General features: G+C 34.5%; 1 protein-coding gene and 1 pseudogene across 2 annotated transcripts; one reads left to right on the top strand and one right to left on the bottom strand.

Annotated features, from left to right (window-relative positions):
- Window positions 1-3,445: 3,445 nt before the first annotated feature.
- LOC143630652 (wax ester synthase/diacylglycerol acyltransferase 11-like) lies at window positions 3,446-12,219 on the bottom strand. Its single transcript, XM_077099615.1, has 7 exons — window positions 11,894-12,219; window positions 11,123-11,725; window positions 10,494-10,560; window positions 10,236-10,348; window positions 4,551-4,760; window positions 4,313-4,450; window positions 3,446-3,779 (listed from the first exon to the last, which is right to left on the bottom strand). Exons 1-7 carry the CDS (start codon window positions 12,185-12,187, stop codon window positions 3,594-3,596), a joined length of 1,611 nt encoding a protein of 536 aa, XP_076955730.1. The 5' UTR covers window positions 12,188-12,219; the 3' UTR covers window positions 3,446-3,593.
- LOC143630651 (uncharacterized) lies at window positions 6,627-7,761 on the top strand (annotated as a pseudogene). The gene is made up of 3 exons (XR_013153213.1): window positions 6,627-6,944; window positions 7,032-7,218; window positions 7,287-7,761. The product of XR_013153213.1 is annotated as an uncharacterized LOC143630651 (transcript).
- Window positions 12,220-12,496: the final 277 nt, after the last annotated feature.

Genomic DNA, 12,496 nt, shown 5'->3' with positions numbered 1-12,496 from the left:
AAAACAATGGATAAAATTGAAAGTGGCTTTGTCAAATTGATTATTATTATTATTTATTATTTTTTTTTTTTTGAAGATTTTCCCTTGTGAGGAGACATCACCACAAATCCAGACATCATTTGTTTTATCTACAACTTGTATAACTTTTTTCCTTACAATAGGTTCGGCTTTGACTATGTTCCTATGTGCGTCGTATAACGCTATAAGACTCTTGTTTTCTTTGATTCATTGAATCACTCATAATTAGGTGGTGAATCTTTTAGCGGCATATCAACGTTTTCTACCGAATACGCATAGTGCTTTGTATTTATGTTTATCATATCTAACGATCACGGTAAAGAACCATAACATAATCATATACAACCATATTATAGTCCTCGATATGTCCTCCGATATCACGTCATAAGTTGTTCATAATTCCTTGTTAATTCAATCCCTAATTAATAAGTTGTTCCATAGACTGTGAAAGTGTGAACTAGTAACTAATTTTAGTTAGCGTGTCATTTTGGTCTCGAAAATGTTTCTTTTAAGTATGAAAATCAGTCTTTCATAGCATTTTTCCGGTCTTTAATATGTTCCTTCATAACTAATAAACACTCTCTAATATAGTTTGTCTCCTTTCCATTGTGTGTTCTTTTAAATACCAAAAAATAACTTTTGATACCATCTATTTAGGTCCCCGTTTTGTAGCCTTTTTAACAGCCATTTGGATCAGTGATGGATCATTGTTCTACTCGATCATCTTCATTCCATTTAAAAAAAAACTCACTATAGATGAGAAAACTCGATCCCTAGCCTAGATAGAACTTGAACCAAAACTTTTTTGTTTAAATTAAAGTCTTTGAATGTTTCAAATCAACCATTTAAGTTCTTTTTAAATTGAAAAATAATATTTGATACCATCTTTTTCGGTCCCCAATATGTAGTTGCAGTCTCGGAATTATTTCTTTCTGGAATTGAAAAGTCGATCTAACGAGTGATCATAAATTCAAGTTTAACAAGTTAAATATAAGTCGGACCTAAACTTAGATCATAGATTTCACAATTAACTCTCCATTATTAGAAACCCCATGAGTAGTAACGGTGTACATATATTAAGGCTTGGAGTACAACATGTTTATGCTTTGAAATGTAGTCCAAGTATTCAGTTGCATTTATGATATGGTGTACGTGTAAACATCTGAGGCCCCATGACAAAAAAAAAAAAAGAAAAGGAAAGCAATCCTATCCCCCAATTTAAATTTTATTTTTTTAAATTAATAAAGTGGTGTTATTGGTACATTAATAGTCAATGTGGGTCGTATTGATCAATATGGGTCGTATAACATCTTACAAATCCAACATATCATCGCCTCTGTTACACCACTCATATCGCGTAACCCGTATGAAAGTCATACGATCCATGTTGTCAACACGACCCACATGAAAATCACATAGCCCGTATTGCATACTATGAGGTTTTTTCCTTATTATCGTGTCACGTAATTTGATATGACACAGTATTCCATCAATTATCTGATCAACACAAGATTTTGTCAAAGTCTGGTATATAAAACCTACATTTGTTAAAAATGAAAGAAGACTTTCATCTTTAAGTTTAATCTAGACGTCGATCCCTTATTTTTAGGTGTAGAGCTATAATGCCAAGAGTGTTCCATCACTTGTCTCAATTTCTTTCAATATCAGCTCTCAACTTGTTAGCGTATATTAACTTGCCACCAGAATCACGCGAGTAGTTGTTGCTTGTGGATGGTTCCTTGAAAATGAAGCCAATGTTAAATTGCGCTCTAGTTGATATATCTGTAACACCTATCATTCTCTGGAAACAAGGCGTGAATTTTTAAGCGGGTTGTTAGATTAAACTAAATAATTATAAAGAACTAGTATTGGTAGTTGAGCACATAGTATCCACGAATTGATACTCGATTCTTATAAATTATAAAAAAAACGGTTGTGCAATTGTTGCTATTATTTTATTTACCACACATCATACAGCCCCCACACCACGATATTACATGGTGAGCATTGCCACCATCCCGCTCATTGCTAGTCCAAAATGTTACTGTTGGAGAACAACTATTCAATAATAAGTTTCTTTTAACATAAATACCATCCTCTTATTTCAAATTTAACCATAGAAAATTTTCATTTTTTTTCTACTTATATGCAACTACAACATAGATACATCGCCGTCATCATCTCACGAGACCAATTTATTTTCATCTTATCACAATGAAGACTATGGATGGTAAAATCAAGCAACATATGGATTTGTTGGCAAAATTTTTGGAAGTCCGAGTCAGTATATAGAAGCGCGCGTTTACCTTATTATTATTGTTTTATATTTTTGTTTTCCGGTATGAGCTTTTGGCTTCCTTCAATTACATCTGAGGCTATTTTTAAAAAAATATAACTGAAGTTTTTGTCTACCTTTAAGAAAAGAAAAACTTTTTGGTGAACTTAAACCTAATTTTGAACGTTAAATGGATCAGCTTAAAAGACAATTTTGGCGATTTTCCCACTAGTTTTATGTTGAGAGCAGACATAATGTAGGTTTGCTTTAATTGTATTTGTACAACACAATAATAGTTGCTATAATTTTTGGTTAGACAAAAGAGATAAATCTTAACATTTTTGGCCAATCTCCGTTGATATTATCTGTTACAAACATCAATTATTTTCCCGACTGTTTACGTCAAGTATATATACAAGACGTATACGACATATTTAATCTTAACTAGCATTTGATATACAGGAATGAGAGACGGATTGTAATGGATTAATTGGAGGGAATTAAAAAAATGTGTTTGATATGAATTACTTGTTCATTTCATTCCTCATAAAACACCTCAAATTCATTACATACACCTTCCTTATATTTTTTATTTCATTTAATCCCCTCTTTCACACTATGTTCATCACCTCCACCACCCTCTCATCACCATGGCCGCCCGCCACCCTCTCGCTACCACCCACACCCCCATTACCGCTACTCATTGTCATTTTTATTTTATTCCGTCATTTACTGAAATTAACAATACTTTCATTCTCACATGATAACCAAACATCTCAACAAAATGGAATAATCCATTTCATTATCCCGCCCATACTATTCCTTCACCCATTCTAATTCTTTGTTCATTTCATTACCACATATCAAGCAGACCATTAATGTTTATTAATATGTATTTTGCATGTATTTCTTGTAGTAAGCCAATTCTACGTAGATATTATTTCAATATATAGAATATTTAGACCGTTAGGTTATGTAAACGTTTGAAATGATGGTTGGACTTGGACATATAACTATTTCCCAGTTAGATAACTGTTGTTTTGTTTATGTACATATGAATAAAGGGTGATCGGATAAGACCCTTTATCTATAACCGAAGTAGATGCGCAATCCAAATTCTTAACATATAAACCATATAGATATCTTAAAATAGCATATAACATATACATTTCGATTTTTAACATTATATAAACGTACAAATCTTTTGTAGCAGGCATATAGGCACCAACAATTCTGAATATATATTATAACTCTTATATTAAACGTAGCCATATATATAATGTAAACTAGAAATAAATGTTCATGTGGATGCAGCCTTAGACATGTCCTTCTCAACAAGTCCCTTCGCATAAACGGCTTCTTTGATGAGTTTTAGCAAGGTTTCAAAATCATCTAACAGTTTATGAGGATCCGGCATTGTGGTTTCATCAACCGAAAGGACTATTGTCATCTTGTTCACATAGCTTTGGAAATTAATCATCAAACTCTAACATAGCAACACATAACCAAACAACAGTAGAAGTCAGTCAGTTCAGTGGCGAAGCTTGGGCATACACGTCGAGGGTGCCGGAATCAATATGTATAAAAAATTTCATAGACTAGAAGGGGACAGGCTCAAAATTTAGGTCAGAAACGGGTGAATTTACACAATGTGTAAAAATTTTCGGTTGAAAAATGATAAATTTACAATGCCGAGGGAAAAAAACGGAGCAGGCCGGGCTCAAAATTTCGGTTGGAAATGGGTAATTTTACATTGTTTATAAAAATCTTATGACAAAAAATGATAAATTTACACTACCGAGCAAAAAACCGAGGGGGCGGCGCTCAAAATTTCGATCGGAAACAGATAAATTACACTATTTATAAAAAATTTCGACCAAAAAAGAATAACTTTAGACTATCGAGTGAAAAAATAGAGGGGGCCGAGGCCACCCCTGGCCCCAACTAAGCTACGCCCATGAGTCAGTTAACCTTTGTGTCGTAACTGATAAACATAAACATAATCGTACGTATCCTTACATGTGGGTGACCATAGCAACTAGGAGCAATAAACTCCATGTCATGACCATAAAATCCGATTTCTTCTTGAGGTCCAACCAAGTTTGAGAAGCCCAAGGTTGTGTAACCGACGGCCATGTGTGAAATTGTGTTTGCTGCCTGTTATTAGACAAAATAAATATAGTTCTCAACTTATAATATAGGTTGTGTTACTAATAAAAGATGCTAAAAGATGATTCTATTATAATTGAGAAATCACCTTGATGCCAAACAATTTAAAAACGAAGGCACCTATCGAAAAGGAACATAATGCCTCAAGCGAGTGCTTTTTCCGATCGATCATTGCCTTGGCTTCTCTAACATAGTCTAGCGGATCATCTCTTATACCAATGGTGAGCGGAAGGATCACGTAACCAAGCCAATTTCCCCATTTTGCTTCTGCATTCTTCTCCATCAAATCGGCCAATGCCTAATCATCACCCACACACACATATATAGGGTATGTTTGGCAAAGAGCTTTTAGGAGCTTTAAGCTACAAGCTTTTAAGAAAAAGCTCCTACTCAATAATTAGCCTTGTTTGGATTAATGGGCTTGAAGCTTTTGGGCTAGAAGAAAAAGCTTCATATTTAAACGCTACTTATACTAGCGTTCAAAAGAGGCTACAGGCTTTAGGGTTTATAATTACCTAAATTACCTTTCATCCATATACAACCTTGAAGAACAACCACGTAACTTTGCAGCATCAACAACAACGTCGCTAATCATTCTTTGACTTCCACTGATCATAGGTAAATTTTAATCATGCTTGCTTTATCTCCTCCCTTGTGCTTTTATCTTTCGTGCCTTAAGATAAAACTTGGTTTCTATATTAGCACAGTTACAACTTGAGCACATGAAAATCGATGTATATACTTGATTATGTAAATATTTTAATTGTATTCTTTAATTGTTACATGTTTCAGTTGTGTTATTCTTTGATTGAGGTCATAAACCGTAAGAATATTGCCAATCATGAATCATGTAAAAAGGTCTTTGGGTTTTTTGAAGCTAAAAAGGTCTTTGGTTTTTTTGAAGCATTAAAAGTAGGTGTCATTCAAAGTGATGAGATACCCACCTCATCTGTAGAGGATTCGGCTACACCGAATGAAGAAGCTGAGGTTTTACCATAGTATTAATAAGCCATTAAATTAGCATTTAGGTTATTTATGTATTTTTTAATTAGTTTGTTTTTTGAAACTTAAATCTTATAAGTTAGACTAAACTAGCAATTGAGACGAATAATACCCGATCCATTAGGTTTAGGACGGGTTTTGGATTAGTATTTAAACTTTTCATGGTTTTGGGACGGGTTTAGGATTTGTTATATACCCGATTACCTGACCGATTACCCGATAACGTATACCCGATGTACCCGGCATACCTTTTTTTATATTTATTTTAATATATTTTCAATTAATTATTCTGTATGAAATTTGAATGTGGATATTATATAACATATTAAAAAAGTCTAACAAGTAGTTGATATTATTTTGTGTGCATTTGTTTATATTTTGAGTTCTTTTGTGCTCAGTCATAAGATTACTAGTTGCCTTTTGTAAATTAAGCCCATGTATATAAAGAGTAAGTTCTAGCATAAGACTACAAATTTGGTCTTACACATGACTCGAGCTCACCTGACTCGACTTATGGTTCATAAACCATAAGTCATAAACCATAAACCATGAATGTAAGGAAAAAAAGTACATAATTCATAATTGAGTGAAAATCATGTCTTGTCTGAATTCTAACAGAATTTCACATGAAAACCACAAGATTTGATTAAAAAAACACGAGGTAATCTTTATGAAAAAATTCTCATATGAAAAAATTCACATGGTTTCATCAAAATCTTTCAAAAAGATCATGTTGGAGTCATTGTATCAGACGTGACTAATATTTAACAAAAATATGAATTTCATAAACCAAAAATTATATTATGATATACATATATACCTCAGTAACAGGGAAATCGATAGTGTGTTTAGTTGCAGGCTTGATGATCTCTTCAGTAACAAAATTAAATTTGGTCTTACACATGTTAATATGTGTTACTTTTACATCCATGGCTTATGGTTTATTATACTATAATTTTATGGAATGAGAATGCGGTTGATAATTCAATTTTAGTTTTTAATAATCGAAAACTGTTATTAACGGTTCGGCTCACGGTTTGGCCCGAAAACCGTTAAACCGAACCGTAAACACCCCTACATCTATTTGATTTCGTGCGTATTTTTCCTTGTATTATTTGTTGAATTTAGTGCAATTGTGTATATATGTATGCATGGTTGCTAGATGGATTCTAAAAAAGAGAAAGGGAAAAGAGAGATTTGGCCAAAAGAAATGGTATTAGAATTATGTCGGTTCTTAAATAATTATATCACGAAGCATGGTCGAACTTCCGCATTCAAATGGGTTTCTCTTCAGCCAGAGTTTGAAAAGGTTGTAGGTCATAAATTCGGTAGTGACAAAGCTATGAAGAACAAGTATGACGGTATGAGGAAAGAGTACAACCTTTGGAAGTCACTTAAGAATGGAGAGACTGGTCTAGGTTGGAATGAAAGTACCAAGCAACTTAGTTGTTCTGATGAATGGTGTAAACAAAAAATTCAGGTGACATAATATAACTCATTTAAATTTAAATACCGTATAATATTCCAGTAGTAATGATAACTAAATAGTCACCATTATGTTGTGTAGGAAAACTCGAAAGTTCTAGCAATTCAAAATAATCAACCATCTATACAACTACAAGAAGAGTGGGATCAGTTATTTGGAGATGCAGTTGCTAGTGGGGAAAATTGTGTGGCACCCTCTATGGATCCAACGACATTCAGTGAGGTGCATGTTGAGAACCTTGAGGATGACAATGTTGAGGGAGGTGATGATGCAAATGCTTTTCATGTATACAATGATACACTTTCTAATCTAGAAAACTTGGAAACTCAAGGAAACAATTTCTAGCTAACTTTTTGAATGAAGTAAGTCAACATAATGCATCAACATCAAGCCCAAGTGAGGTAGCAAAAAAAATTGAGAAGCCTACTAAGTAAACACTAAGCCTAAACATGTTAAGATGAAACGTAAAGGAAGAGACTCATTGGGAGCTTCAATGCTTAAAGACCATTTAAGTCAAAGTAATATGTATCAACAACGTGCTCTAGAAATATTAGAATCAGATTCTTCCAAACTTAGTTAAAGTACTAAGTTTAGTATTCAAGGTGCTATAGGTGTGCTTAACCAGATGGTAGATGCAGGATTAATGAGAGAAGATGAGGAGTTGTGGTTGTTTGCAATGGACTTATTTGAAGATCCCGTGAAAAGAGAAATGTTTATAAACATGCGACATGATCATAGTAGGTTAGCGTGGCTGCAACGAAAGCAAAGGGTCACCGACTAAAGTTTTCTTTGAGGGCATGTTATGAAGACATTATTGTTTCTATTTATTAGAACTTTATTGCTCTTGGATTGATTTATTGTTTTTTTTAACTTGATGTTTTATTGCCGTGACTATGGAAGTTATTTGATATCTTTTATTTTAATTTGTATTTATTCAAGAATATTATTTACATCTTTATATGTTAATCTATTTATGAGTTTATCTTTTAGCTATTTATGTGTTTATATGTTAAGCTGATATTGATTTATTACCAGGTTTGTTATGGATAATGAAACAAGCAAGAAGAAGCACAAATTGCATTGTTATAACTTTTTGTTGGATTCAACCTATACAAGTGATCTAGTTGCTGCATACTTTTATAAGTATATATACAAGGAACCATGCATGACATCATCACAAACGGGACAAGCTTGGATAATGGAAGTTTTAAATGGCAATCCTATACGATGTGTAAATGCATTCAGAATGCATCCAAACGTGTTTATGAAATTATGTAGAGAGCTTGAATCAAACTATAGATTGCAGTCGAGTGATAAAATGTCAACTTTTGAGAAGGTGGGAATATTTCTGTATACATTGGCATTGGGTTTATCTAACAGGGATGTTGGGGAGCGTTTTCAACGTTCTGGGGAGTATTAGCAGAGCGTTTCATGAAGTTTTAGAGGCAATAACTAGTAGAGATAAAGGTTTTCAAGGTCTAGCACGCGACATTATAAGACCAAAAGATCCAACTTTTCAATTTGTACCACCTCAAATATTGAACGACAACAGATACATGCCGTATTTCAAGGTATTAAATTGATTAATGCCATTCATGCTTGTGTACATTTTTACCTAACTAATTTCAAATTATATTTAGGATTGTATTGGATGTATTGACGGTACACATATAGGGGCCTGCATCCCAGAGAGTCAACAACTACCTTATCATCATCATCATCATCATCATCATCGTACTCAGTATATCCCACCAATAGCAATGCTATGGTAGGGTCTGAGGAGGGTAAGATGTAGACAGCCTTACCTCTATCCCATAGGGATAGAGAGGCTGCTTCCGGTGAGACCCCCGGCTCGATAGTAGTTTTGAATCAAGCCTTGGACATAAGACACATAACACTCAATCATCGGGACACCGGCTGATTGGTGCATGTGCCCTTGTCTTTCGGCTATCAACGCCACCACATGATGCCTGATTAACCTTCCGCCACTTTTAACGTTATTTTCACGTGATTAGTAAAATAACGTCAAAATTAGTGCAATTTTACTTTTGCCCACCCAAGGGTTCACACATATATACATTATATGTGCGCACCGCAAGCAGGGCGTTATATGTGCGCACCCAAGGGTTCAACAACTACCTTATATTGGTAGAAAAGGGGTGCCAACTTTCAACGTAATGGCAACATGTGATTTCGATATGTGTTTCACATTCGTATCGATCGGGTGGGAGGGATCAGCACATGACACATGTGTTTTTATTAACGCGACCCAAAATAGTAAATTCAACTTCCCACACCCACCTGAAGGTAATATTTGGAACTATTTACAAATATATATTCGGAATTGTTTCATTTTACTCTTTAATAAATTTTAACGTCTTTTGTTTTTTAACTCCTTTATCAGGTAGATATTATTTGGTTGATAAAGGATATCCAGGCAGAAATGGATACCTTGTTCCATATTCAAAGACAAGATATCATCAATCTCAATTTCAAAGAGATCCCCCGAATAATATGCAAGAAGCTTTCAACCGTTCACATTCATCTTTACGAAGTTATATTGAGAGGTCCTTTGGAATTTTGAAGAAACGATTTAAGATACTTGGTACAATGCCCAAGTATAGTGTGCACACACAAATTGATGTTATCATGGCTGCATTTGCACTGCATAACTATATACGTAATTGTCAAGAAAATATCTTGTTTACTACAATGGAACAACATCCAAACTACATACCACGAGATGAACTGGATGATGTTAGTAACCATGAAACAAACGCGAGTGGTCTATTTGAAGGAACAACGAATGAGATAAAGCAGGTTCGCAACAATATTGCTACTTTGATATGGAATGCACGACATTAATGAGTTAATAGTAGTATATTATGGTCTTGACTGTTTGTTAGTGACTATGTTTTATTTAATTGAAAATGACCATGTTTTATTTATTTGTTAGAACTTTGATATATATATATATATATATATATATATATATATATATATATATGTGTGTGTGTGTGTGTGTGTGTGTATGTGTGAGATTACATTTAGTATTATGTTTTTTTAGTTATGTCCATTTTGGTCTACTATACATTTTATTTAAAGCTCCAGCTACTCTGCCAAACACCTAAATAATCTAAAAGGCTACAGCTACCAGCTACCAGCTACAGCTAACAGCTACCAGCCACCAGCTTCCAGCTAACAGCTAGTTTTACCAATACCCATAGTCAATAATGTAATCACACACTTCAAAAGGTTTCATTATTTTTTTATGAAGATCATTACTTGAATGCCTGAAGACGGCCTTATGTTTACTAAAAGATTTGACCGCAACCGTATCTTCTTCTTTGGGAGGTTGTTTTTCTTCTCGGTTGCAACAAAATCTTTTCTTCTCTCGCCTATTTACAAAGATAGTATGAAAAATTATTCTCTTTTTAATTTCGAAAGAGTATATAATTGGTAAAAACGGAAATATGTGATAATTGAAAATGAGAACCAGAATGTCTAAACCGGTTGCCATTGATAAATTCCTGTCTAACGCACCATATCTTCGGTTTAGGTATCGGGATAATCCAGCTTGGGTCATTCCTATTGCAACGTCGTTTATAGTCTAAAAAAGTTAAAGGAAAAAAACAAAATCAATTAATTAACTTCCCTTAAAAAGAGAAAATGTTTGTATACTTTCATTTATACAGATACCCGGCCCACTATCCAAACACCTTGTCCCATCTATACTAGTCGTATATGGTTATACAGCTCAAATGAGTGTCACCTTTTGTCAGAGGTCGTTGAGTGGTTTCATACGACTCATATAACATCCATACGAGTCGTATAAGCGTATACAAATCGTATGACCCTACACAACTTCAATTTTATTTTTTAATTTTTTAACTAAAGGGTTTAAACAACTAGTTCTAATAACAATTTTTTGTTTCTAAGAATAGTTTAAACCGGCTAGTTTTAAGGGAGACTATAAAACCACATTCTCATTTTTCATCTTTGCTTGTCAACTATTTAAAACAAGAAGAATCTTGTACGGCTAGAAACAACTAATGTTGCTTTTATACGATTTGTATGACTCAATACGAGCATACTACTATGATAGAAGCTTGATCATCTAAAGAGTATAGATGTAGACATTTTAGCTTAAAGAATTGAAGAGTATCACTCACCATATTCATCGCATTCTTGACGAGCTTCATATCGTCTAGACTAACCGTCCTGTAAACGAATCTCTTCGGATTAAGCCCAGCCCCCGCCTGAGACTTGATCGGTGTCTCAGTATCCCTTAAAAACATTGCCGTCGCCATAATATATCCAACATCTACCAACGTATTCCAAACCAACCAGAAAACCATGCAAACTTCCATGAAGCACTGCTTCCACCAAGGCCCTCCACGGCCGGATTCTAAGGACGAAAACCACCCCGAATTCGAATCTTTTTTCCTTGGGACGGTGGGAACTGCGTCCGGATTGTCGATCTGGCGAGTGCAAGCGAGTAGCAAGGACATAAGGGACGTGTCGTCACCAATGGAGTGATGAATGCGGAATATTCCAACCGCCTCGGCCTGGGAGGTTTTGAGGTTGTGAAGGTGGAGATCCCACATGGGTATCGAAGAGTCGATGGAGGTTTTACTGAGATTGTAGGCATAATCTTCAAGGAACTTATCAGGGGAGTCTAGGGTTTGTGGGATGTTAGGGATGATAATGTGATTGTTTAGATTCACAATTGTAGGAACCCATTTCATTATTCCACCATTCTTGTCATCTACAACCTGTATTAATGCATGAATGTTTGAAAACTAGCTACATATCTAAGTGATAATTAACTGATTTGTTACATATAAAAAAGTAGCATTTACATCCAAATATATTGAAGGTAAGTAGACAACAAGTTGTGCTGTTAGCCTGGAAACTATTGAACCAAACATATTAAGTATTACCTGCAAACTAGAGAAGCGAGGGTGTTTAAGCAAAGATTGCGGCAGCTTCTCGTATGCAACACGAGGGTTAATAGGGCTCTTGAAGCCGATAATTGCTACAATGTAGATATTCAAATTTGGTTCGTGGAACATACGTGCGGATGGGCTCAACGGTTGTTCCTCACCCGTTGCTATCAAATAGTAGTCACCATCATCAGTACCATTGTGGTTTGTATTGGTTTTACTCTTGGTGATTTGAATAGGTTTTAGAGCTGAATTATTTCTCAATCTTAAGACTCTTGTAACAGACTCCATTGATGGGAAATTTTTAAGTTAATATGAGTACTATTTGATGATAGAGATTGGTTCCTTAACTAATATATATATATATATATATATATATATATAGGGTGAGCAAAAGGTGGCATAATTAATGAATAAAGGGACAAGGTTTATTTGTTTTCCTGTTGGGCGGTGCCAGCATATAAAGACATGAAGAGTGTTCACAACAAATGAAGAAACATATGAAATCTAGCATTCTCTAAAGTAGCATGATCATTTCTAATAATCTCATTTTTACCATAGCAATACCATGCATAGCATTGAGAGCATTCACAATAATCT

The sequence above is a fragment of the Bidens hawaiensis genome, unplaced genomic scaffold, assembly GCF_021521415.1.
Source record: "Bidens hawaiensis isolate Kalapana, Puna unplaced genomic scaffold, B.hawaiensis_p1.1 tig00005780_1, whole genome shotgun sequence".
Classification (NCBI taxonomy): domain Eukaryota; kingdom Viridiplantae; phylum Streptophyta; class Magnoliopsida; order Asterales; family Asteraceae; genus Bidens; species Bidens hawaiensis.
This window is presented reverse-complemented; position numbering and strand designations above follow the sequence as displayed.

Excerpts from the sequence above, each read along its gene's own strand:
- LOC143630652 (XM_077099615.1), bottom strand. The coding sequence starts at position 12,187 with ATGGAGTCTGTTACAAGAGTCTTAAGATTGAGAAATAATTCAGCTCTA. Across the intron at positions 10,561-11,122 it reads TCAAGAATGCGATGAATATG|ACTATAAACGACGTTGCAAT; the intron begins GTGAGTGATACT and ends TAACTTTTTTAG. Across the intron at positions 3,780-4,312 it reads GTTGCTATGGTCACCCACAT|AGTTTGATGATTAATTTCCA; the intron begins GTAAGGATACGT and ends TTGCTATGTTAG.